This window comes from Hemitrygon akajei, chromosome 2, assembly GCF_048418815.1.
Source record: "Hemitrygon akajei chromosome 2, sHemAka1.3, whole genome shotgun sequence".
NCBI classification, from domain to species: domain Eukaryota; kingdom Metazoa; phylum Chordata; class Chondrichthyes; order Myliobatiformes; family Dasyatidae; genus Hemitrygon; species Hemitrygon akajei.
Genome location: NC_133125.1, coordinates 206,727,881 through 206,755,747, shown reverse-complemented (window position 1 = coordinate 206,755,747; position 27,867 = coordinate 206,727,881). Strand labels below are relative to the sequence as shown.

Genomic DNA, 27,867 nt, shown 5'->3' with positions numbered 1-27,867 from the left:
TTGATAATTCTCACACCGTGTTTATTTCACTCTCCGCACATTTATATTTACACTGACTGACTCCTGACGCCGGTCCCGGACCCGACCCGTTTACAGACCCGGAGCGGAACCGGAGCAGATTCTCAGCCACTCGTTTTTATATCCAAACCCGAAGAAAGGATAAAGTTTCTCCGTGAATTTATTCCCAGTGAAGGTGTGGAGATGGGACTTGGTCTCCGCGTTGTAAAATGAAACTGTCCCAGACTCGTAACTGAGATAAACTCCCACCCTCCCGGGGATGGGACCGGCAGGGAGACGGGACCGAGGGGAGGTGAGAACCCACATCCAGTCATCAACCCGCGCGATGATCCAGAATCCGGTCTCCGGACTCCATGTGACATCTCTCTTCCTCTCCACAGACTCTGCGGCGACTCCCAGATACCACCACCGATTCCCCGTCACCTCCACCTCCCAGTGATGTCTCCCCGATGTGAATCCCTCCGATCCCAGCACACAAGCTGAGTATGTGAACCTCTTCCCGGTGTCAGGGAGATTCCTCCGGGTCCCGGTCCATCTCACACTCTTCCGATCCTCAGACACCTCGAGCCACGGATTCGCCGTTTCCACATCCAGGGTGACAGAGACTGGGGGGAGAAGCAGAGAATTAGAGAGTGCCCGGGATCGGGGGGAGATCGGGGTGGGGGGGGGGGGGGGGAGACTCGGGCAGCGCGGTCCCGGGGATCGGGGGGAGACTCGGGCAGCGCGGTCCCGGGGATCGGGGGGAGACTCGGGCAGCGCGGTCCCGGGGATCGGGGGGAGACTCGGGCAGCGCGGCCCCGGGACCGGGGGGGAGACTCGGGCAGCGCGACCCCGGGACCGGGGGGGAGACTCGGGCAGCGCGGCCCCGGGACCGTGGGGAGACTCGGGGGGGGGGGGGGGGTGGGAGACTCGGGCAGCGCGGCCCCGGGGATCGGGGGGAGAGGCCGCTGGGCCTCAGGCGCAGTTGGATGGGCGACAGGACCCTTTCCCGGGGTTTTACCCAAACACAGCGGATGGACAACCGGCATCGTCCCGAGGTTTTTCCTCGACATGGAGAGCGGATTTTCCTCGATCAACAAACACAAAATTCTGGAGAATCTCAGCCGGTCAAGCAGCGTGTGATAAGGGAGATGTACAGTCGCTGTTTCAAGCCGAGACCTTTCCTCGATTGGAAAGAAAGACGGGAGATAGCAGTGGAACCGGGTATGAGAGAGACCCAGAATATTCAGCCTCTCCTTATAACCCAAACTCTCCAGTCCCAGTAACATCCTTGTAAATCTGTTTTATACCCTCTCAGTTTAATGACATCCTTCCTGTAGAAAGATAACCAGAACTGTACAGGGTGATCAAAATCATAAAGACAAGAAAGTCTGTAGATGCTGGAAATCCAAAGCAACACACACAAAACCTTGGCCCAAATCATCAACTGTTTATTCATATCCATAGATGCTGCCTGACCTGCTGAGTTCCTCCAGCAGTTTGTATGTTACTCTGCTCCAAATGTGGCCTTCCCAATGTCTTGTACACTCATAACGTGACGTCCCAGTTCCTGTACTCAGTATTCTGTCTGATGAAGGCAATCACCTCCTGGTCTCTCTGTTCCACAACACTCTCCAGGGCCCCCGATTGATGTGTAAATCCTGTCCTGGTTTACCTTCCAAAATGCAACACCCTCATCTCTCTGAATTAAAATCAAATTCCATCCAATGGCCCAGAGACCCAATTAATCAAGATCTCGTTGTTATCTTGGATAAACCATGAGCAAGAGGGTTATGTAGTGGATAACACAATACTGTTGCACCTTGGGGCATTCCAGAGTTCAGAGTTCAATTCCAACACCATCTGTAAGGAGTTTGTACTTTCTCCCCGGGACCTCGTGCATTTCCTCCGGGTGCTCCCGATTCATCCCTCAAATTGGGGAGGAGTGGACAGCAAGGAAGACCATCATTACTTGCAGTGGGATCTGGAGCAGCTGGGAAAATGGGCTGAAAAGTGTCAGCTGGAATTTAATGCAGACAAGTGTGAGCTGTTGCTCTTCGGTAGGACCCCAGTGTCGGTCTTTCACAGTGAATGGTCGGGCACTGAGGACTCTGTTCTACAGCAGATCTGGGAACACAGGTCCAGAATACACCGAAAGTGGTGTTACAGGTAGATGGATGTTACGTTGAAGTTGTCTGAGACCTGGGGCCGCCTAATTTGGGATATTGTGTACAGTTTTGGTCACCTACCTACAGGAAGGATGTAAATAAGTTTGCAAGAGTACAGAGAAAATTTCCAGGGATGTAGCTGGGACTGGAGGACCTGAGTCATGAGGAAAGATTTAATAGTTTAGGACTTTATTCCTGTAACATAGAAGACTGAGGGGAGATTTGATAGAGGTATACAAAATAATGAGGGGGTATAGATAGGGTAAATGCAAGCAGGCTTTTTCCACAGAGGGTGTGTGGGATTACAACCAGAGGTCATGAGTTAAAGGTGAAAGATGAAAAGTTTAAGGGGAACATGAGGGGAAACTGCTTCATTCAGAGGGTTGTGAGAGTGTGGAACGAGCTGCCAGCCCAAGTGGTGCAAGCAAGCTCGATTTAAACATTTAAGTGAAGTTTGGACGGTACATGGATGGTCGGAGTTGGAGGACCATGGTCTCGGTGCAGGTCGATGGGAGCAGGTAGTTTAAATGCTTCAGTATAGACCAGATGGGCTGAAGGGCCTGTGTTGTTAGTTTCTATCACTCTGTAACGCTTGTACAAAGACATAACGGTTTGTAGGTTAAATGGTCATTGTACATTGCCCCGTGATTAGGCTGGTTTTAAATAGTTGGGGTGCTGGGTGGAGCGGGTCGTTGGTCTGGGACGGCCTGTTTCACACTGTCTCTAAATAAATAAATAACCTCTTCACTGTCCATGAAACCACCAAATTTAGAGTCCTTCACAAACCTACTAAACACTTCACCTACATTCTCTCCAAATCATTCATATGAATGATGAAAAACAGTGGACCCAGCACCGATCCCTGCAGCACAACCACTAGTCACAGGACTCCACCCAGACAACTCTGTATCCTATTCCAGATCGTACTGTCTCCCATGTGATCTAACTCTCTGCTACCTTGTCCAATCCCTCGCTAAACTCCATGGAGACGATGTCTACTGCACTTTCATCAGCTGTAATTTATTTATTGAGATACAGTACGTAATAGGCCCTTCCGACCCTTTGACCCCCACCACCCAGCAACCCAATTTAATCCGAGCCTGACCATGGAACAAGTTACAATGACATCCATCACCACCCAACAATCCCTGATTTAATCCGAGCCTGACCATGGGACAAGTTACAATGACCCCCACCACCCAGCAACCCCTGATTTAATCCGAGCCTGACCATGGGACAAGTTACAATGACCCCCACCACCCAGCAACCCCTGATTTAATCGGAGCCTGACCATGGGACAAGTTACAATGACCCCCACCACCCAGCAACCCCTGATTTAATCCGAGCCTGACCATGGGACAAGTTTCAACGACCCCCACCACCCAGCAACCGCTGATTTAATCCCAGCCTGACCATGGGACAAGTTACAATGACCCCCACCACCCAGCAACCCCTGATTTAATCCCAGCCTGACCATGGGACAAGTTACAATGACCCCCACCACCCAGCAACCCCTGATTTAATCGGAGCCTGACCATGGGACAAGTTACAATGACCCCCACCACCCAGCAACCCCTGATTTAATCCGAGCCTGACCATGGGACAAGTTTCAACGACCCCCACCACCCAGCAACCGCTGATTTAATCCCAGCCTGACCATGGGACAAGTTACAATGACCCCCACCACCCAGCAACCCCTGATTTAATCCCAGCCTGACCATGGGACAAGTTACAATGACCCCCACCACCCAGCAACCCCTGATTTAATCCGAGCCTGACCATGGGACAAGTTACAATGACCCCCACCACCCAGCAACCCCTGATTTAATCCCAGCCTGACCATGGGACAAGTTACAATGACCAATTAACCTGCCAACCAGTACAGGTTTGGACTGTGCAACTAGAGCACCTGGAAGAAACCCACGTGGTCATGGGAGAACGTACAAACTCCTGACAGGCAGTAACGGGACATGAACCCGGGTCGCTGACAAGATAAGGACGTACCTGAATGAGAGAGAGGCTGAGACCCTGTCAGAGTCTGCTAAGTTAGCAGACGAGTCTGCTTTAACCCACAAGGTAAAGTTTTTCCCGAGCAAGAGCTACCAAAGGAGTAGCAGGGATAACAAAGATAACCCACCGGCTAAACCAGAGAGTAAACCGGGGACTAGTGATAAAAGTCAGGAGGAAGGGAAGCAGTCAAAAGAAAAATTTCCCAGTTTCAAGTGTTACTTTTGTGGGAAGCCTGGTCATGCGGCATCCAATTGTTTTGCTATGAAAAGGGAAAACAGGACAGAGAGAGAGAGAACCCCAAATGCCTGCGTTCAGACGGTTGAAACACCGCTGAAGAAGGAGGGGTCTGACCGAGTTCAAGAGGGATTTGAGAGATTTATTTCAAATGGGTTTGTGTCTGTGAAGGAGGGATCAACTCCGGTTCCAGTGAGAATCTGGAGCGATACTGGAGCTTTTCAGTCACTGATATTAAAGAGTGGTTTGGAGTTCGGTGCTGAGATGGAGATTTGAGAGTCGGGGGCGTTGAGAGTAAGTGTTCAGCACGGACTAGAAGGGCCGAGATGGCCTGTTTCCGTGCTGTAATTGTTATATGGTGATATGGTGGTGAATATTATCAAAGGTATTGGAAAGGGGACTGAGACCGTGCCTTTGCATAAGATAATTCTGAAATGCGACTTGGTATCTGGACCAGTCACAATAGGGGTGCGATCTGAACTACCGATAGACAATGTTGATCTCTTACTCGGAAATGACCTTGCAGGTGGGCATGTTTACCCAGAAAGTGGTGAAATGCCATCGGTCATTGTAAAGCGTTAGGCTGCAGTCGGTCAACGATCGGAACAATTTTAAAGGATAAAGTGAGAAAGGCTCTGCCCCGATGAAAGCTACAATGATTACTAAGCAACGCAGTGGTTTAATTATTGGGTTTTGGGTTTTTGATCCTCCACATCAAACCGGCACGGTGAAGAGCACACTTGGGAGTGGTCTGTCACTGTATCGAACCCGGCGCTGAAACATTGGTTCTTAAGTGTTTTATATGCTGTTGTGACGGAAAATAACTGGTTCTTTGAGTCTCAACAGTAGAGGCCTGGACACACACAGTTTTAATACTAAGGAATTTATTTACAAGGGCAAGTCGGGTCAACACAAGCAACTACAATACACAGGAAGCGGTGTGGGGACAGGGTACGGTTACACAAACAAAGAACAAGGGAAAGGCACTACAACAGCTATCCCCCTTGACCTTGGATAGTTGTGGCTCCCTTATCAGGACAAACGATAGACCTTACCAAGCATAAATCAATGCACTTACCTCCAATGTGGTTGCCTGTAAGAGAGGGCAAGCTAAGGGCAAGTCTCACCTTTTAAAGCATGGGGCTGGGCGCAATAATCCAATTAAGGTGACCAATAATTTAGGTGTGCATTGATTAGTTGGGAGGGACCAATGTCTAACCATGTCAGCAACTTCCCTATAATACCACGGGCTCTTAACTTGGGAAGCAGCCTCATGTGTGGCACCTTATCAAAGGCCTTCTGAATCTCCAAATATACAACATCCACTACATCCCCTTTATCTATCCTACTTGTAATCTGCTCAAAGAATTCCAACAGGTTTGTCAGGCAGGATTTTCCCTGAAGGAAACCATGCTGATTTTATACCATCTTGTCCTGTATCACGACGTCCTGTGTCACCATGTGCTCCATCACCTCATCCTTAACAACTGACTCAAACTTCTTCTCAACCACTGAGGTCAGGCTAACTGGTCTATAATTTCCTTTCTGCTGCCTTCCTCCTTTCTTAAAGAATTTTCCACTCCTCTGACACCATGCCAGACTCCAATCATTTTTGAAAGGTCATTTCTAATGCCACCATAATATTTAATGCTACATCTTTCAGAACCCTAGGGTGCAGTTCCTGTGGTCCAGGTGACTTATGTACCTTTAGGTCTTTCAGCTTTTTGAGCACCTTCCCTCTTGTAACAGTAACTGCACCCACTTCTCTTCCTTCACACACTACATCAGGCATACTGTTAGTGTCTTCCACAGTGAAGACTGATGCAAAATAGTCATTTAGTTCATCCGCCATCTCCTTGTCCCCTGTTATTAATTTTCCTGCCTCATTTTCTGGCGGTCTTATATCCACTCTCATTTCTCTTTTATTTTTAACATACGTGAAAAAACTTTTACCATCCACTTTGATATTATTTGCTAGCTTGCTTTCACATTTCATCTTTTCCTTTCCAATGATTGTTTTAGTTGCTCTGTTTAGGTTTTTAAAAACTTCCCAATCCACTATCATCCCACAGATTTTTGCTTTGTTGTATGTCCTTTCTTTTGCTTTTACAATAGTTTTGACATCCCTTGTCAGTCATGGTTGTACTATTTTACAATTTGTGTAGTTCTTCGTTTTTGGAAGAAATGAAAACATACTCACATCCTGCAGCTTCCTCATTTCCCCAGAAACACACACCATTGCTGCTCTGCTGACATCCCTGCCAGCAGCTCTTTCCAATCTACTTTGGCCAACTCCTCTCTCATACCACTGTAATTTGCCTTACTCCACTGAAATACTGCTACATCAGCCTTTACTTTAGTGGTCACCAACCTTTTTAAGCCCAAGATCCCCTACCTCGGCCACAGTCAAAGAAGACATCGACCCCCAGATTGATTAGTTAAACACATGCGCACTGGGGCAGGAAAGACCGGAAGTAAAACCCTGCAACCCGGAAGTAGAAATAATGTATAAACTCCAGGGGTGCACACCCTTTTTTGCACCGCGGACCGGTTTAATATTGACAATATTCTTGCCGACCGGCCGCCGGCGGGGGGGGGGGATTAAACACCCTCCAGATTAGACAGCCTCCAGGCCCAAACTGCAGCCTCCGCCCTCCGCCAGACACCCTGGCCAAATGTGGCTGGTTGTGGGTGGGGTGAGAGGTCAAGGTCAGGGCCGGAGGTCCCCGTGCCGGTTCCAGTCCGGAGAAAGCGACAGAGCGGGGAGAGTGACAGGGTGCCCACCCACCTTGTAGGATCTATCGGCCGACAAAAGTTTGTATCAACAGATCACAGCGAGGTAGCTGCTCTGCTACTTACGGAACCCTGAGCTCGAATTAGATCGTCTGTGAATATTTTAGCACCGGGTTCCCCACGAACATTCGGTGTGGTGAACAGGTTTAGAGGCGGCGCCCACCTCTCCGTGCTCCAGGCCAGTACCAACGGCACTTCTCGCCGGCCGCGTGAGGCGAACCAGTGATTCCTGGCACAAGGGTATCACTGCGTTTAGGCGACTGATGACCTCGCATGGGTTCAAGTTGAACAGTGGGCAAGACAGGGAGTGAGGAAAGGTGCAGCTGACTCATATCGTTTCCTCGCGGCCCGGTGGTTGGGGACCACTGAATTACACTGTGTAAACACAAAGTACACTGCAGATACTGTGGTCACATCAACACGTACAAACAAGCTGGATGAACTCAGCAGTCAGCAGGTTGACTGCTCATTTCAACGGACGCTGCCCGACCTGCTGAGTTCATCCAGTGTGTTTGTACGTGTTGAATTACACTGTGTAATGCGGGGGAGCTACACACACGCGTAACTGGGCAGAAAGAACGGAACAAAACCCCGCAACCCAAAAACAATCTTTCAACGGTATTTGTGTATTTATTTTTGAATTTTTTTCGGGATCTACTGGGAAAGTCTCAAAGATCGACCAGTCGATTGTGATCAACGGGCTGGCGACTGCTACTTTACTTTCTCTCTATCAAATTTCAAGTTAAACTCAATCATACTGTGATCACTGGTTCCTCAGGGTTTTTTACCTTCAGCTCCCTAATCGCCTCTGGTTCATTACGTAACAGCCAATCCAGTATAGCTGATCCCCTAGTAGGCTCAATGACAAACTGCTTTAAATGCCATCTCTTAGGGATTCAACAGACTCACTCTTGAGATCCATTATCAACCTGATTTTCCCAATCAACCTGCATGTTAAAATCTCCCATGACTACCAGAACATTGCCCTTTTGACACAGCTTTTCTATTTCCTGTTGTAATCTGTGGTCCACTGCCCAGCTCTGTTGGAGGCCTGTGTATAACTGCCATCAAGGTCTTTTTAACCTTGCTGTTTCTGAACTCAACCCACAAGGATTCAATATCTTCCGATCCTATGTCACATCCTTCTACTGATTTGATGCCATTCTTTACCAGTAGAGCCACACCACCCCCTCTGCCTATCTTCCTATCACTCCGATATAATGTGTAACATTGGACATTCAACTCCCAACTACAACCATCCTTCAGCCACAATTCAGTGACGGCCACAACATCATACCTGGCAATCTGTAATCGTGCAGCAAGATCATCCACTTTATTTCTTACACTACGTGCATTTAGATACAACAGCTTGAATACCGTATTTGCTGTCCTTTCTGATTCTGCATCCCTAAAGTTTTGATACTCAGCCTGTTGGCTGCATCTGAGTTCCATCACCTGCCTGTCCTTCCTGACAGTCTGACTGCAGGCTATCATTACCATTTTTACCATCCGTCCTATCCTGAGTCCCTTCACTCCAGTTCCCACCCCCCTACCAAATTAGTTTAAACCCTCCCCAATAGCTCCAACAAACCTGCCTGCAAGAATATTGGTCCCCCTCGGGTTCAGGTGCAACCCATCACTTCTGAACAGGTCATACCTCCCCCAGGGGGATCCCAATGATCCAAGAACCTGAAGCCTGCCCCCTGCACCAGCTTCTCAGCCACACATTTACCTGCCAGATCATCGTGTTTCTACCCTCACTGGCACCTGGCACAGGCAGCAATCCAGAAATTAGTACCCAGGTGGTCCTAATCTCTGGATTAGAGAGAGGCAGGAGTGGATATCGGACTGCTGGAAAACAATGCTGGAGAGGTAGTAATGGGGGACAACGAAAGGGTGGATGAACTGAAGACATATTTTGCATCAGTCTTCACTGTGGAAGACACTAGCAGTATGGTGGAAGTTCCAAGTGTCAGGCAACGTGCCGGGCGTGAAATTAGCATTACTAGAGAACAGGTTCTTGGGAAACGGAAAGATCTTTAGGTAGCTGTCACCTGGACTAGATAGTGTACATGCCAGAGTTCAGAAAGAGGTGGCTGAAGAGATCATGGAGGCATTTGTAACGATCCTTCAAGAATCACTAGATTCTTCAATGGTTCTGGAAGACTGGAAAGTTGAAAATGTCACTCCACTGTTCAAGAAGAGAGAGAGAATAAAGGAAACTCTAGGCCAGATAGTCTGACCTCAGTGACTGGGAAGATGGTGAAGTTGATTATTAAGGAGGAGTTGTCAGGGTACTTGGAGGCACATGATAAAATAGGCCATGGTTTCCTCAAGGGAAAATCTTGCCTGACAAATCAGTTCGAATTCTTTGAAGAAACAACAAGCCAGATAAACAAAGGAGAATCAGTTGATGTTGTGTACTTGGATTTTCAGGAGGCTTTTGACAAGGTGCCACACATGAGGCTACTTGACAAGCTACGAGCCCACGGTATTACTGGAAGGATCCTAGCATAGACAAAGCTGTGGCTGATTGGCAGGAGGCAAAGAGTGGGAACAAAGGGAGCCTTTACTGGCTGGCTGCCCGTGACTACTGGTGTTCCACAGGGGTCTGTGTTGGGACCAATTCTTTTTACATTATCTATCAATGATATGGATGATGGAATTAATGGCTTTGTTAAAAAGTGTGCAGACGATATGAAGATAGGTGGAAGGGCAGGTACTTTTGAGGAAGTAGCGAAGCTACAGAAGGATTTAGACAGTTTTGGAGAATGGACAAAGAAATGGCAGAGGAATACAGTGTCGGGAAGTGTATGGTCATGCACTTTGGTAGAAGAAATGTAAGGCCTGACTATTTTCCAAATGGAGAGAAAATATAGAAAAACTGAGGTGCAAAGGGACTTGGGAGTCCTTGTGCAGGATTCCCTAAATGTTAATTTGCAGATTGAGTCTGTGGTGGGGAAGGTAAATGTGACTTTAGGATTCATTTCAAGAAGACTAGAACATAAAAGCAAGGTTGTAATGTTGAAGCTTTATAAAGCATTGGTCAGGCCTCATTTGGAGTATTGTGAGCAGGTTTGGACCCTTTATCTTAGAAAGGATGAGCTGAAACTGGACAGAGTTCAAAAGAAGTTCGTGAAAATGATTCCAGGGTTGAATGGCTTGTCGTATGAAGAGCGTTTGATGGTTCTGGGTCCGTATTCACTGGAATTCAGAAGAATGAGGGGTGATCTCATTGAAACCTATTGAATGGTGAAAGGCTTTGATAGAGTGGATATGGAGAGGATGTTTCCTGTGGTGGGAGAGTCTAAGACCAGAGGGGACAGTCTCAAAATGGGGAAAGCATCCTTTTCGGAAGGAGATGTGGAGCAATTTCTTTGGCCAGAGAGTGGTGAATCTGTGGAATTCTTTGCCACAAACTGCTGTAGAGGCCAAGTCTTTATGTACATTTAAGGCAGGTTGATAGATTCTTGATTGGTCAGGGCATGAAGGGATATGGGGAGCTGGCAGGAGATTCGAGCTAAGAGGAAAATTGGATCAGCTACGATGAAGTGGTGGAGCAGACTCAATGGGCCAAATGGCCTAATCCTGCTCCTATATCTTACTCTTATGGTCTATGGTATAATTAAAATGTTTTAAAATAAATTTAGACAAGTACACGGATAGAAAATGTTTAGAGGGATATTGGACAAACACACGGTGATGGGATTTACTCAAGAAGACATCTTAGCCCAGAGGGATGAGATGGGCCATGGGTTCAACATCTACCAAACCCCTTCCCAGATCATCCTCCTGAGGAATCTCACCCTGGAGTCTGTCTGTGAACTGTTGGTGTGACGTCAGTTCAGTGCCACAGAAACAGGCAGATTGGATAAAGGTGGCAGATTTAATTCTTAAATGTAAATTTGTGTCTGTGTCTCTGACTGTCTTTATCTCTGTTCACTGTTGTTGTTGTGGTGTGTGTGTGTGTGTGTGTGTGTGTGTGTGTGTGTGTGTGTGTGTGTGTGTGTGTGTGTGTGTGTGTGTGTGTGTGTGTGTGTGTGTGTGTGTGTGTGTGTGTGTGTGTGTGTAACTAACAATGTGCAATGTTGAGGCTCTGTCTACACTCTATCAATCGTCCTTGTGCATGTGCGTGAGGGAGATTTGCCAGACCAGTTATGCTGTGTGGGCTTCTCCCGTCGTTCACCAAGATCAATGCTGATTGGTGTGTCCGGGTTCAGTCTGACGATGCTTCAATGTGGTGGTTTGATAACAACAGTGAGACTCGCGAGTCCAGCAGGGGGCAGAGCTGAGTCAATCAGACTGCGGTCACGGACAGGTCAGACAGGGTGAGTGGCTCGAAGGACTGGTGTATTTTTCTGACAATCCCTGTCACCACAGTGATACCAGATTTTATCCACTTTAATGACATTAATGAAACGTTAATTCCAGAGCTACTGTGGCAGGATTCAAGCGCATGCATTGACATATTTTCCCAGCATGAATGGGATCAGGATGCAGTGGTTCATCTAACAGTCCCGTGAATTGGTTATATTTTGCCCCAGTGTTGGTCTGTTCAGGGGTCTGACATCTCCAGCTGACCATGTGACAGTGATACCTCCCAACAGGTGGGGTTGGTGCTGGAATTAACTTCAATTCCGACAACAATCAGAGGCACGAGCAGGCCACAGCAACGAGGTTCCTCGCAGGTTGGCGACACTTGTTTAAAAGTACAGAAGGGACAAACGGAGCGGCCATTGTTGGGATTCGGTCAGTGGTGAGAGTAGGAGTGTCAAGCTTCAGCTCGAAGGAGGCTTCAGCTCCAAAGAGGCGTTGGCTCTGGGTAAGCTTCTGTTAAACTTCCCATTTTTCCTCTTACTGTACCTAGTGTGGTAAATGGCTGTTGTGTGTTCTTCATGTTGGAGTCCTGGGAGACCCAGAGTCTCCCAGTGAACACCGTCTGTGTGAAGTGTATCGAGCTGCAGCTGCTTGAAGATTATATTAGGGATCTGGAGCAGCAGCTGGATGACCGGATTGTAGAGGGGAGTGAAGAGATAATCAATCAGAGTTACAGGAAAGTAGTCACCACGAAGTAGCAGGAGGTCAGTATCTGGGAGTCTGTCAGGAGAAATGGAAATGTGAATAGGCAGTTAGCGCAGTGAAAAGAGGTCCTGAAAAGAGAATTTAGAGAGCTAGGAAGAAAGCTGAGAAGCAGGACCTCCCGGGAAGTAGTTTCTGGATTGTTGCCTGTGCCACGGACCAGTGAGGGTAGAAACAGGATGATTTGGCAAATTAATGCATGGCTGAGAAGCTGGTGCAAGGGGGGCTTCAGGTTCTTGGATCATTGGGATCTCTTCTGGGGAGGTATGACCTGTTCAAAAGTGACAAGTTACACCTGGACCAGAGGGGGACCAATATTCTCGCAGGCAGGTTTGTTAGAGCTGTTGGAGAAGGTTTAAACTAATTAGGCAGGGGGTTGGGAACTGGAGTGATGGGGCTCAGGATGGTAAAAAAAGCAAAGATAGCCTGTAGTCAGACTGTCAGGAAGGGCAGGCAGATGACAGGACAAAATTGCAGCCAGCAGGGTGAGTATCAGTGAATTAGGGATGCAGATCAAAAAGGGTAGAAATGCAGTACTCAGTGTTATCTCTCAATGCATGGAGGATAAGAAATAAGGTGGATGATCTTGTTGCACTATTATAGATTGTCAAGTATGAAGTTGTGGCCATCACTGAATTGTGGCTGAAGGATGGTTGTAGTTGGGATCTGAATGTCCAAGGTTACATGTTATATCGGAGTGATAGGAAGGTAGACAGAGGTGGTGGTGTGGCTCTACTGGTAAAGAATGACATCAAATCAGTAGAAGGATGTGACATTAGAAATGTCAGATGTTGAATCCTTGTGGGTTGAGTTAAGAAAACCATCAGTATGTTAATGAGGTAATAGGTGAGAGCTTAAAGTGTGACAACACCAACCGTTCTGGAGTTTTATTAAATCTATAAGGCAAGAAGTTTGTGGAATTTCTTCTCTCTCACCGGGGGCCGCATTGTATCTCTTGCTGCAGACAAAGCACAAACACTTAACCAGTAGTTTTGCTCTGTGTTTACAAAGGAAATTTTGAATGAACACCCCACTTTACTCCCCCGCAATACCCCAGACTTGGCAGATCTCATTATAACTGTAACAGGCGTTAAGAAGCCTCTCGGTGAATTACAGCCCAAGAAAGCACCAGGACCTGATCAAATACCAGCCATGATTCTGAAGAGTTGTGCTTCCAGTCTAGCTCCCGTTTTGCAAAAGATATTCCAGAAGTCTATTGATACTGAGACATTACCAGACGATTTGTTGAAAGCGAATATCGTTCCAATTTATAAGAAGGGTGAGCGCATAAATCTGGGAAATTACAGACCAGTTTCACTCACTTCCATCCCTTGTAAAATTCTTGAACAAATTATTCACCGTCACATTATGGACCATCTAGACAGACACAATATTCTTCCTCACCACCAACATGGGTTCCGACAGGGCAGATCTTGTGACACACAACTTGTCGGGTTGATCAATGACTTAGCAAAGATCCTTGACAATAGAAGCCAAGAAGACTTGATCATACTCGACTTCAGTAAGGCATCAGACACGGTTCCCCACCAGAGATTGCTAAGTAAGCTTGAACACGTGGGCATTAACAACAGCCTTCTACATTGGTTAAACATGTTCCTTACCAACAGACAGCAAAGTGTGCTTCTCGAGGGGGCAGAGTCCCCTGAATCTCCAGTAACACCTGGAGTGCCCCAGGGGACCGTTTTGGCACCCTTACTTTTTCTCATTTACATCAACGACTTGTCAAATATAGTCAAGTCCAAAATCAGACTCTTTGCAGATGACTGCATAATCTACCGTGAGATTAAAAAATGACCAAGATGCTCAGCTGCTGCAAAACGATGTTGATTCATTATGTCAATGGGAGTCTCCATGGCAAATGTCCTTCAACTATGCATGTCAGTCACAAAGTTAAACCAATCAACATGACATACATCAGTGGAGAGATTCTTGAAACAGTCACCCACCACCCATATCTTGGTGTTGAAATTAGCAAGGATCTTAACTGGACATGCCACATCAATCAGATTACAGCCAAAGCAAACAAAATGCTGGGTATCCTATGATGAAACCTCCACCCATGTAGTGAATCCATCGAGGACACGGCATACAACACACTCGTCCGTCCAAAGCTTGAGTATTGCACGGCCAAATGGGATCCCCATCAAGCTAACAATAAGAAGTCCATCGAAAAAATCCAACGCCGCACTGCTCACTTTGTGTTAAACGATTACAGCAGGAAATCCAGTGTCACCAACATGCTGTCTAACCTTCAATGGGAACCACTTGAAAACCGACATATTAAACTACGGTTAATTTTCATTTTCAAAGAAGTTCACAACATCACTCCATCAAACATCCAAATTCGTCACAGGGTCAGTTCAACTCGACACCAAACTGGACCTGACATACTGGAAACCCTTTCATTCAACAAGATTTGCTACCAGTACTCCCTCTACCCAAGATCAACAAGAGAGTGGAATCTTCTGCTGCCAGACCTGCTCAATATTTCTGGCATTAATATTTTTAAAGATAGACTCAATCAAATCAATTTAGGGGATCTAGTCAAAAAAGGTCACTTTACAACTTAACTCCCATGCCGTTCACACCGACTGCGCGTTATAACAGCCGTCCGGCAGTGCTTGCGCAGTACCAAGCAGAAGCAGAAAATGCAACGGTATATACAGGCCTCCCAATAGTAGCTGAGATGTGGACCACAGACTCCAAGAGCATAGGAGAGAATTCAAAATGCAGAGATGCAAAGGGACTTGGGAGTCCTTGTGCAGAATACCCTAAAGGTTAACCACTAGGTTGAGTCGGTTGTGAAGAAGGCAAATGCAATATTAGCATGCATTTCTGGAGGTATAGAATATAAGAACAGGGATGTGATGTTGAGCACTCATGAGACCACTCTTGGAATATAGTGAGCAATTTTGGGCTCCTTATTTTAGAAAGGGTTAAGAGAAGATTCATGAGTATGATTCCAGAAATGAAAGGGTTACCGTATGAGGAACATCTGGCAGTTCTTCAGCTGTATTCCCTGGAGTTCAGGAGAGGGAAGATCTCATAGAAATATTTCAAATGTTAAAATTCTGAACAGATTAGATATGGCAAAGTTATTTCCCATGGTAGGGGATTCTAGGACAAGAGGGCACAACTTCAAGATTAAAGGACGTCCTTTTACAACAGAGATGCAGAGAGATTACTTTCATGGGATGGTGGTAAATCTGTGGAATTTGTTGTCACGAGTGGAAGTGGAAGCCAAGTCATTGGGTGTGTTTAAGGCAGAGATAGATAGGTTCTTTATCAGCCAGGACATCAAAGGGTATGGGGTGAAGGCAGGGGAGTGGGGATGACTGGAAGAATTGGATCAGCCCATGATTGAATAGCAGAGAAGACTCGATGGGCCGAATGGCCTACTTCTGCTCCTACATCTTATGGAAAATGGTTAAGGAACCATTGTAGAGTGCCCCTGTGGCCATCCCCCTCAACAACAGTTATATCATTTTGGATACTGTTGGGGGTGTTGACCGAACAGAGGAGAGCCATGGTGGTGGGACTCTGGCACTGAGTCTGGTTCTGTGACCATAAAGCATAGGAGCAGAGTTATGCTGTTCAGCCCAGCGTGTCTGCTCCACCGTTCCATCATGGCTGATCCTGGATCTCACTCCATGACAAACACGTGCCTTCTCGCCAGACCCTTCGATGCCCTGACCGATCAGGAAACTATCAACTTCCACCTTAAATATACACATGGACTTGGCCTCCACCACAGTCTGTGGCAGAGCATTCCACAGATTTGCCACTCTCAGCCCAAAAGAATTCCTACTTACCTCTCTTCTATCGTGTCGCCCCTCAATTTTGAAGCTATGCTCTATAGTTCTGAATACTCTCACCATAGAGAACATCCTCTCCACATCGACCCTCTCTTGCCGTTTCAGGTTTTGGGTGTATTTAGGACAAAGATAGATAGGTTCTTGATTACCCAGGGCATCAAAGGGTATGGGGTGAAAGCAGGGGAGTGGGGATGACTGGAAGAATTGGATCAGCCCATGATTGAATAGCGGAACAGACTCGAAGGCCCAAATGGCCTACTTCTGCTCCTATATCATTTGGTCTAATATGGAAAAGGCGTGTCAAAAGGGTAATGTTATGATAGTCATGGGAGATTTTAACATACAGATCCATTGGGAAAATCAGGTCGGAAATGGATCTCAAGAGAGTGAGTGTTGAATGCCTAAGCGATGGCTTTTTAGAGCAGTTTGTCGTTGAGCTTACTAGGAGATCAGCTATACTGGATTTGGTGTTATGTAATGAACCAGAGGCAATTAGGGTGCTTAAGGTAAAAGAAACCCGAGGACGCAGAGATCACAAAATGATTGAGTTCAACTTGAAATTCAATAGGGAGAAAGTAAAGTCTGACAGAAGTATTACAGTGGAGTAAAGGAAATTACAGTGGTACGAGAAAGGAGTTGCCAAAATAATTTGGAAGGAGATGCTGGCGGGGATGACAGCAGAGCAGCAATGGAGTGAGTTTCGGGGAAAAATGAGAAGGTGCAGGATGGATGTACTCCAAAAACAAAGGAATACTCAAATGGTAAAATAGCACAAGGGAAGTCAAAACTAATGTAAAACCAAAAGAGAGGGCATACAACAAAGCAAAAAATAGTGGGAAGAGATGATTGAGAAGTTTTTAAAACTCTACAGAGAGCAACTGAAAGAATCATTAGCAGGGAAAAGATGAAATATGAAAGCAATCCAGCAGACGATATCAAAGTGGATAGTAAAAGCTTTTTCAAATATGTGAAAATAAAAGAGAGATGAGAATGGATGTAGGATAGCTAGAAAATGATGCCGGAGAAATAATAACAAGGGACAAGGAGGTGGCAGATGAACTAAGTGAGTGCAGTTAATTTTCCAAGGGAGAAGGTGCTCAAATAACTGAAAGACCTAAGGTTACATAAATCACTCAGACCAGATGAACTACACTCGGGGTCTGAAAGAGATAGTGGTACAGATTGTGCAGCCATTAGTAATGATCTTTCAAAAATCATTTGACTCTTGCATGGTGCCAGACGACTGGAATATTGAAAATGTCACTCCACTCTTTAAGAAAGGAGGGAGGCAGCAGAGAGGGAATTATGACCAGTTAGCCTAACTTCAGTGGTTGGGAAGATGTTGAGTCAATTGTTAAAGATGAGGTGATGGAGTACTTGGTGACACAGGACAAGCTATGACAAATTCAGCATGGTTTCCTTAAGCAAAAATCTTGACCGATGAACCTGTTGGAATTCTTTGTGAAGATTCGGCGTAAGATAAAGGGGATGTTGTATATATGGATTTTCAGAAGGCCTTTGACAAGTTGCCACATGAGGCTACTTACCAAGTTAAGAGCCCATGGTATTACAGGAAAGTTACTGGCATGTTTAGAGCCTTGGCTGATTGGTAGGAGGCAGTGAGTGAGAATAAAATTATCACATCCTGGTTAGTTGTCAGTAATTGGTGGTGTATGCAGGGGTTGGTGTTGGGACCACTTCAATTTATGCTGTATATAAATGACTTAGATGATGCAATGGATGGCTTTGTTGCTAAGTTTGCAGCTGATGCAAAGATTGGTGGAGGGGCAAGTAGTGTTGAGAAAACAGATAGGCTTCAGAAAGACTTAGACAGATTAGGAGAATGGGCAAGAAAGCAGCAAATGAAACACCATGTTGGAAAATGCATGATCATGCACTTTGGTAGTAGAAATAGATCTGCAGACTGTATTCTAAGAGGGGAGAAAATTCAAAAATCTGAGATGCAATGAGACTTGGGAGTCTTTGTGCAGAACACCCTAAAGGTTAAGTTGCAGACTGAGTCAGTGGTGAGGAGGGCAAATGTAATGTTAGCATTTGATTTAAGAGGTCTAGAAGACAAGAGCAGGGATGTGATGCTGACACTTTATAAGGCACTGGTGAGGCTTCACCTTGAGTGTTGTGAACAGCTTTGGGCTCCTCATCTAAGAAAAGATGTGCTGGGATTGGAGAGGGTTCAAAGGAGGTTCACAATGACGATTCTGGGAATGAAATGTTTGTCATACAAGGAATATTTGACATTTCTGTGTCTGTACTCTCTGGAATTCAGAAGGATGAGGGGGAATGTCATTGAAACCTTTCGAATGCTGAAATGCCTAGACAGAGTAGATGTAGAAAGGATGTTCCTCATGGTGGGGAATCTAGGACAAGAGGGCACAGCCTCAGGATAGAGGAAAATCCATTTAAACAGAGATGCAGAGAAACTTCTTTAGCCAGATGTTGGTGAATTTAGGGAATTTATCACCACAGGCAGCAGTAGAGGCCAGGTCATTGGGTGTACTTCAGGCAGAGCTTGATAGATTTCTGATTGGACATGGCATCAAAGGTTACAGGGAGCAGGCCGGGGAGAGGGGCTAAGGAGGGGAAGAAAGGAACAGCCATGATTAAATGGCAGAGAAACTCAATGGGCCAAAGAGACTAATTCTACTCCTGAGTCTTATTGTCTATAGTTTCCCTTCAGCCTATAATTACAGCCATATTTTGCATCTGATTATAAATTTGTTGTGTCTCATAAACAAGGACAAATGAATCTTATGTCTTACCTTGTTTAATGCCGCTAATCACTTCTTCCGATGCTATGTTGAGCAAATAGGGGTGATCGAATTTTTCAACCAATAGGGCACCATCTGTCACTGACAATGTCTGGGTATCCTCACTAATCCTGTAAATATTACACAGTTGGTTATAAAGTAAGCATCAGTAATATTTGAACTATTTTACAAATCCATACAAAGTTTTCATAAGGACCACATCCTACCTCCTCTTCCGACGAGCTTCCTCCTGAAAGAAATCAAACACAGATCTCAATTGACTGAGACTGACTGTCGGCATCCCGACAGCAGGAATCTGAGACAAGTTATTAAAAACTGCTGAAAATTCCCCCTGACAGAAACAGAGAAAGAGGGACATAAAACCATGGGAGACAGTACAAGGAATGATTATGAGAATTATACCATAACTGAGAGAAGGAACTTACAGGAGAGACTGGACAGGTTGTCTGTTTTTATCTGGACATGATGTCAAGGAGGATCAGATGGAGAATTTAAGATTCTGAATGAATTTGATCAAAAATATTTCTGCTTGTGTGGAGAGCATAAGTCAAAGATAAAACATCAGTTGGTCGTTAATAAATGCCACAAGAAATGTTGTGAAAATAATGTGGAACTCACTGCCACAGGAGTGGCTGAAGTGGAACAGCAGAGATTGAATGTAATGGGGAAGCTGGATAAACACATGAGGGACCATGGAGTCGGGGACACTGTTACTGGGTGTGGTGAGTAGGTGGGAGGAGGCTTGTGCACCAGGGAAACTGATAGGAGAGAATGGACTGAAAGTCCTGTCTCTGATGAAAATGGGATATAATCTGATGAAGAATATTTCTGAAAAACAAAAGACAGTGCAAAATTCTCCAAAACACTGAACCTGATACAAACCAGATATAGATGGTAAATCCAATGTGTAGGTCACATTCCGGAATTCAACCTCAGTTCCCACTGATCAACAGAGAGAGACTCACACCCACTGCACCAGACACACTCACAGTCTGTTAGTGTAATGGGATGTTACTCTGAGTCTCAGGGGATATTATACGTGGGAATCACAGAAGCGATTACTGGCTCAGTGCTATGATTACAGTAACTCATTCCCCAGAAGGGTGCAGACAGTCCTGTGATGTACAGATGTTGTGAGAGGCCAGTTTGGAGACAACAACTCTGAACAGTCAAAACATCTGACTGGTTTCAATCAGTTTACAACTCCAGTATCTGTAAATCCCACACTGAGTTAAAATACATCATTTTGTGCCTATGTACTTTTACAGGACCAAACTGAAATCTCTCACCATGAGGAATATGATATTGTCTTGTTGATCCATCTGTTCCCGTAACTTTGAGATTTCTTCGTAGATGGAATTTAAATTCTCTTGAATCTCCTGAAGATTTTTCTCCATTGGATTTAGAATTCTCTCCTCTTCTTCCCTGACATCTCGGAGTGCACGTTGCTCTTTCTCAGTGATAATCCGGCGCAGTTCATCAAACTGGGATGTGATGTGGGACTGAACGTTTTGTGACTGTTCCTGTCGAAGGAAAGGAGAGGCTAGTTTATTATTTGGCCCTGATGTATTTCCTTATGATATGGAAGGGTCTGTCCAGCCCATTATCATCCAAGAGGACCACAACCTTGCTGTTGGGTTTAGATAGATAGATAGATAGATACTTTATTCATCCCCATGGGGAAATTCAACTTTTTTTTCCAATGTCCCATACACTTGTTGTAGCAAAACTAATTACATGCAATACTTAACTCAGTAAAAAAATGTGATATGCATCTAAATCACTATCTCAAAAAGCATTAATAATAGCTTTTAAAAAGTTCTTAAGTCCTGGCGGTTGAATTGTAAAGCCTAATGGCATTGGGGAGTATTGACCTCTTCATCCTGTCTGAGGAGCATTGCATCGATAGTAACCTGTCGCTGAAACTGCTTCTCTGTCTCTGGATGGTGCTATGTAGAGGATGTTCAGAGTTTTCCATAATTGACCTTGTGTGCCTCAATGGCCCAAAGAACTCCGTTGGCTGGAATGTGGGCTTTATGCTTTGACTCTTGGTAGGGTCACCCATGCCAAACAGATCAAAGGTAGGGGCCAGAGTAAGAGTGGTCCACTGGTCCTCCAGGTTCATGGGTTCAGCTCAGGGCTAACAATACTGACTGGTAAAACAAAATTGTTAAGGAAACAATGAAGAGTCTTTCTACATCTGAGTGCCATGTTATTCCTGAGTCTCCACTCAGGACCTGCATGACTGACAGTAGTGAAAACCGAGAAGTAGCTACTGACATGTTGAATGAAGACATGAACACTGCCGGAGATGGAGGACCTTCATTGCTGTTCCAAACACCAGTGGATTGTCGGCTAAAAGAAGGTACCGGTTACTGAGAGAACGTGCAAACTCCACGCAGACAGCACTGGAGGTCAGGATCGATCCCAGGTTACTGATTTGATCATTCTGACCCAATCTGAACTTGAATTTTCCTACTGAACAAAAAATCTTTTATCCAATTAAAAACTCTTCCACCAACCCCCCATCTCGTGCAGTTTGTGCATCATGTCATGGGCTTTTTCTATGTCAAAAAACACTGCAACTACTGACTCTTATTTGCCCGAGCCTTTCTTATTTCAGTCTCTAACCTTATCACTGAGTCTATGGAATTCCTTCCTTTCCTAAAACCACTCTGATAACTTGCCAGCATTCCTCTCTTCTCAAGATCATATGATAACTTTTCTGTTATCATATTTTCCATTATCTTGCATATATTTGACGTTAATGCTGTTGGCCTGTAGCTAGTGTGTTTTGACGGATCTTTGCCAGGTTTCCTTATTGGAATTACTACTGCTTCTTTCCACGCACTTGGTAATCTTACCTCCTCCCACAATCTGTTGTAAAGATGCAGCAACTTCAAGAGCGCTCCTTAGCCTAGATCTTTTTTAGCATAACATAGGTACACCTCAGGGTAGTGTGATTAGTCTGATACTTTTCATCATTATGTCTTCATAGAGGTACCAGTGGATATAGGTAGGTCACTGTTTGCGGACGATGGGGCCTTGTGGAAAAGAGTTAGGAACATGGAGCATATAATCAGGAAGCTACAAGGAACAATTGATGACGTGGTGGAGTGGAGTTATGATTGGGGTTGCCCCCTAACTCTCAACTCACGTCCTCTTGTATGAATCTCCCCTATTCTCAATGGAAAAAGCCTATCAACATCAACTCTATCTAGCCCCCTCATAATTTTTAAATACCTCTATCAAGTCCCCCCTCAACCTTCTACATTCCAAAGAATAAAGTCCTAACTTGGTCAACCTTTCTCTGCAACATAGGTGTTGAAACCCAGGTAACATTCTAGTAAATCTCCTCTGTATTCTCTCTATTTAGTTGATATCTTTCCTATAATTCGGTGACCAGAACTGTACACAATACTCCAAATTTGGCCTCACCAATCCCTTGTACAATTTTAACATTACATCCCAACTCCTATACTCAATGCTCTGATTTATAAAGGCCAGCATACCAAAAACTTTCTTCACCACCCTATCCACATGAGATTCCACCTTCAGGGAACTATGCACCATTATTCCTAGATCACTCTGTTCTACTGCATTCCTCAATGCCCTACCATTTACCATGTATGTCCTATTTTGATTATTCCTACCAAAATGTAGCACCTCACACTTATCAGCATTAAACTCCATCTGCCATCGTTCAGCCCACTCTTTTAACTGGCCTAAATCTCTCTGCAACCTTTGAAAATCTACTTCATTATCCACAACACCATATCATCTGCACACTTACTAATCCAATTTACCACCCTATCATCCAGATCATTAATGTATATGACAAACAACATTGGACCTAGTACAGATCCCTGAGGCATACCACTAGTCACCGGCCTCCAACCTGACAAACAGTTATCCACCACTACTCTCTGGCATCTCCCATTCAGCCACTGTTAAATCCATTTTACTACTTCAATATTAACACCTAAAGATTGAATCTTCCTAACTAACCTTCCGTGCGGAACCTTGTCAAAGGCCTTACTGAAGTCCATATAGGCAATGTCTGCTTTACCCTCGTCAATTTTCCAAGTAACCTCTTCAAAAAATTTAATAAGATTTGTCAAACATGACCTTCCACGCACAAATTCATGTTGACTGTTCCTAATCTGACCCTGTCTATCCAGATAATTATATATAGCATCTCCAAGAATACTTCCCACCACTGACGTCAAACTTACAGGCCTATAATTGCTAGATTTACTCTTAGAACCCTTTTTAAACAATGGAACCACATGAGCAATACGCCAATCCTCCAGCACCATCCCCGTTTCTAACGACAAAATATTTCTGTCAGAGCCCCTGCTATTTCTACACTAACTTCCCTCAAGGTCCTAAGGAATATCCTGTCAGGACCCGGAGATTTATCCACTTTTATATTCCTTAAAAGCGTCAGCACTTTAATTGTCATAGTTTCCATAGCTTCCCTGCTTATTTCCTTTACCTTATGCAATTCAATATCCTTCTCCTTTGTGAATACCGAAGAAAAGAAATTATTCAAAATCTCCCCCATCTCTTTTGGCTCCACACATAGCTGTCCACTCAGATTCTCTAAGGGACCAATTTTATCCCTCACTATCCTTTTGCTATTAATATAGCTGTAGAAACCCTTTAGATTTACTTTCACCTTACTTGCCAAAGCAACCTCATATCTTTTAGCTTTTCTAATTTCTTAAGATTTTTTTTACATTCTTTATATTCCTCGAGCACCTCATTTACTCCATGCTGCCTATATTTATTGTAGATCTCTCTCTTTTTCCGAACCAAGTTTCCAATATCCCTTGAAAACCATGGCTCTCTCAAACTTCTAACCTTTCCTTTCAACCAAACAGATTCTGTACCCTCAAAATTTCACCTTTAAATGACCTCCATTTCTCTATTACATCCTTCCCATAAAACAAATTGTCCCAATCCACTCCTTCTAAATCCTTTCGCATCTCCTCAAAGTTAGCCTTTCTCCAATTAAAAATCTCAACCCTGGGTCCAGTCCTATCCTTCTCCATAATTATATTGAAACTAATGGCATTGTGATCACTGGACCCGAAGTGCTCCCCAACACATACCTCCGTCACCTCACCTATCTCATTCCCTAACAGGAGATCCAACACTGCCCCTTCTCTATTCGGTACCTCTATGTATTGCTGCAAAAAACTATCCTGCACACATTTTACAAACTCCAAACCATCCAGCCCTTTTACAGTATGGGCATCTCAGTCTATGTGTGGAATATTAAAATCTCCCACAATCACAACCCAGTGCTTACTACAAATATCTGCTATCTCCTTACAAATTTGCTCCTCCAATTCTTGCTCCCCATTAGGTGGTCTATAGAACACCCCTATAAGTGTTACTACACCTTTCCCATTCCTCAATTTCACCCAAATGGTCTCCCTAGACGAGCCCTCTAATCTATCCTGCCAGAGCACAGCTGTAATATTTTCACTGACAAGCAATGTATCACCTCCCCCTGTTGTCCCTCCGATTCTATCACACCTGAAGCAATGAAATCTGGGAATATTTAGTTTCCAATCACACCCCTCCTGCGACCATGTTTCACTAATAGCTACAACATCATATTTCCAGGTATCAATCCATGCTCTAAGCTCATCCTCCTTTCTTACAATGCTCCTAGCATTAAAATAAATGCATTTAAGAAATTCTCCACCTCTTCCTCTCTAGTTATCTCTGACAGTGCAAACAACTTTACTATCTTCTTTTTCTTCCTTCTCCCATACATCTGTTCCTGCACTCTGGTTCCCCTCCCCCCCCCTCTTGTATCTAGTTTAAATCCACTGGAGCCTCTCTAGCAAACCTACCTGCAAGAATATTTGTTTCCCCTCCAGTTCAGATGTAAACTGTCCCACCTTCCCTGGAAAACTGCCCAATTATCTATAAATCTGAAGCCCTCCCTCCTGCACCATGTCTTCAGCCACATGTTGATCTGCACTATCTTACTATTTCCAAACCCACCTGCACGTGGCACTGGTAGCAATCCTGAGATTGCTCTCCTGGAGTTCCTGTCCTTTAACTTGGTGCTGAACTCCCTAAACTCACCTTTCAGGACCTCCTCACTCTTCCTACCCACGTCATTGGTCCCTCCATGGACCACGTCATCCGGCTGTTCAACCTCCCTCTTGAGAATATTGAGAAGTCGATCAAAGATGTCGCACACCCTGGCACCAGGGAGGCAACAGACCATCCGGGATTCTCGATCTCTTCCACAGAACCTCCTAACTGTCCCCCTAACTATTGAATCCCCTATCACTACTGCTCTCCTCTTTTCCCTCCCTCCCTTCTGAGCTGAGGGTCCAGTCTCGGTGCCAGAGACGCAACCACTGCAACTTGTCCCTGGTAGATCATCCCCACCAACAGAATCCAAAACAGTATACTTATTGTTGATGGGAACGGCCACAGGGGTGCTCTGTTCATTCTGTCTATTCCCCTTCCCTCTCCTGACAGTCACTCAGCTACCTGTCTCCTGACTCTTAGGGTTGACTATCTCCCTGTAACTCCTGTTTTTTTTTCCTGCCAAATGATCGGAAGTTCATCCAGCTCCAGCTCCAGTTCCCTAACACGGTTTGTCAGGAGCTGCAGCTGGATGCACCTTTTGCAGGTGTAGTCATCAGGGACAACTGAGCTCGCCCTGACTTCCCACATACTGCAAACGGAGCACTCAACTGCCCTAACTGCTGCCTCCATTACCTACTCCTAAGCTAATTAGATTAATTAAAGGAGCTTACTCGGCCTTACCTCACCTGGAGTGAAGCTCGTACTCAGCCTCTGCTCGCTTTTTAAATTCCCCCGCTGATCTCAGAGACCGACTTTCACGCGCTTGCGCAGTCGTGCCCTGTTCAACCTCCCCTTTGCCTGTTCTCGTCGAACCCTGATTGAGCCAAAGCCAAAGCCCAAACTGATATGCTCAGATTCATCCTCAGTTCTAGCAAGTTTAAAGTCTTCTCACTCAAACAGCCGGCAAGATGTACTTTATGAAGTCCTTCAGTCAGTCACAAGAGTTACAAATCAGGGAGGTCAGGTTAAATTTCTACGGGTTCCAGCTCATGTAGGGGTGAAGGGGAATGAGAAGGTGGATGAGTTGGCAAAGAGAGCATTAAAGAAAGAAAATATAGAAATGCACATTAGTATCAGCAAAGCAGAGGCTAAGTGTGTAATCTGGGGGAAAAATCATCCAAATGTGGCAAGGAAGATGAGACAGAGGGGGAAAGGGAGGCATTTATATCAAATACAAAAGAGTGTTACAAGTACTAGGGTAGGCAGTGGATACAGAAGAGAGGAAACTGTGGACTAGGTTAAGGTTGGGGCACTGTGCACTAAACAAAACATTGTAAATGATAGGGAAACACCAGACAGGTTTGTGTGAGGAATGTCAGGAAGAGGAGCCAGTAGAACATGTAATTCTGAGTTGCAGGAAGTTTAGGATACAGAGAGAGATGATGACAATTAATCTAAGGGAATTGGGGGTGCAGGAATTCACATTAAAAGGGTTACTGGGCATGGGTGAGAGGGTACAGGTCTGGGTACTTTTAGCTTTCTTAAGGGATACAGGGTTTTTTTTTTATAGGATTATGATGGATAAGCAGGAATAGGGTACTAGGATGGCCAAATAAGGAAGGATAAAGTGTAGTTTAGAGTGTGTGTGTGTGTGTGTGTGTGTGTGTGTGTATGAGAGAGAGAGAGAGAGAGAGAGAGAGAGAGAGAGAGAGAGAGAGAGAGAGAGAGAGAGAGAGAGAGAGAGAGAGAGAGAGAGAGAGAGAGAGAGAGAGATAGAGAGAGAGAGAGAGAGAGAGAGAGAGAGAGAGAGAGAGAGAGAGAGAGAGAGAGAGAAAGAGAAAGAGAGAGAGAAGGCATTTCAACTGTTAAGTCTATCGTCTGATCCGCACTCCAGAGCAGAAGGTGGCGGTAATGCACCATTAAGCTGGGTGACAACCGCCGAAGAGAAGAAGATCATCCCAGGTTACTGGAGCTGCGATACTCTGCTATTCTTCATTAAAGGGATCAAGACTGCACAAGGATATTGGAAATTCTGCTCACGAGCCTCACCCGAACTCCAGAAATCTTCTCTTTCTGTTCCTGCTTAATTTCCTGGAAGTCTGCTTGTCTTTTTATGAGAGAGTCCAAGGAAGATTTAACCCGATCCTGGGAATTAAAGGAGGAATGGATTAGACAAAAAAAAGACACAACATAAACAGACGATCGAAAGCGGGTTATTTTTACCTGGTAAATGTTAACGGCTTCTTTAATCGGCATAAAGTTGTGAGACTTGTGTTCCAGTGCATCTCTACAGATCAGACAGATCAGTTTCCTGTCCGTCTCACAAAACAGCTTCAGTTCTTCCTCATGTTCCTCGCAGAAACGTTTACTTTCCTTCCCTTTCGGCTTCAGGTGGTGCAGTTTTCGAGCTTTTTCAGCCAGTCTTGCTAACACCCAACTGGCCCTGAGGGTGCGGTCTGCAAACTCCTCTCTACATTCCGGGCAGGAGTTTCTCTCCTCCCTTTCCCAACACCGTGTGATACAGGAGCGGCAGAAGTAGTGACCACACTCCAGTGACACCGGATCGGTGAAGAAATCCAGGCAGATGGGACAAATAACCTCCTCGGTTAAACTCTCGACCTGTCCTTTCGAAGCCATGTTAACTCCCGGTACTTCCCAGTTCAAGGTCCTTTCACGTTCGGGAGCTGCTGAACCCTGCAGTACCGGGAATGTCCACTAGGCGCGCTGCAGTCTCGGGAATGAACAACGTTGCTCCAAGTGTTCTCTGGGCAGGAATCGCGGCAATTTCCACGTCAGGGTGGGATCAGAAACACATTAAAGAGGTCTGAATATAAATGAACCCGGAGCGCGGAGCCAGGTTCAGTGTAAAGTAGAACTGAAAGGGAATTCCTGCTCCAG

At 45.3% G+C, this 27,867-nt stretch overlaps 1 protein-coding gene across 2 annotated transcripts; it reads right to left on the bottom strand.

The window, feature by feature from the left end:
• LOC140720193 (zinc-binding protein A33-like) lies at nucleotides 1–27,812 on the bottom strand. 2 transcript variants are annotated; one of them, XM_073035082.1, is made up of 6 exons: nucleotides 27,193–27,812; nucleotides 27,019–27,114; nucleotides 20,196–20,429; nucleotides 19,113–19,135; nucleotides 18,898–19,016; nucleotides 1–623 (listed from the first exon to the last, which is right to left on the bottom strand). In XM_073035082.1, the coding sequence occupies exons 1-6, from the start codon at nucleotides 27,604–27,606 to the stop codon at nucleotides 91–93; spliced, it is 1,419 nt and encodes a 472-aa protein (XP_072891183.1). In that variant the 5' UTR covers nucleotides 27,607–27,812; the 3' UTR covers nucleotides 1–90. The 2 variants fall into 2 exon arrangements, with proteins under 2 accessions (XP_072891183.1, XP_072891191.1); XM_073035090.1 differs by lacking the exon at nucleotides 1–623 and adding an exon at nucleotides 13,161–13,239.
• Between the last annotated feature and the right edge of the window lie 55 nt (nucleotides 27,813–27,867).

Bases quoted from the DNA above. Each gene is read 5' to 3' on its own strand.
- LOC140720193 (XM_073035082.1), bottom strand. From the start codon at position 27,606: ATGGCTTCGAAAGGACAGGTCGAGAGTTTAACCGAGGAGGTTATTTGT. The intron at 20,430-27,018 runs GTGAGGCTCGTG...TTCCTTCGACAG, and splicing joins AGAAGATTTCTGGAGTTCGG to GAACAGTCACAAAACGTTCA. The intron at 19,017-19,112 runs GTAGGATGTGGT...TAATATTTACAG, and splicing joins GAAGCTCGTCGGAAGAGGAG to GATTAGTGAGGATACCCAGA.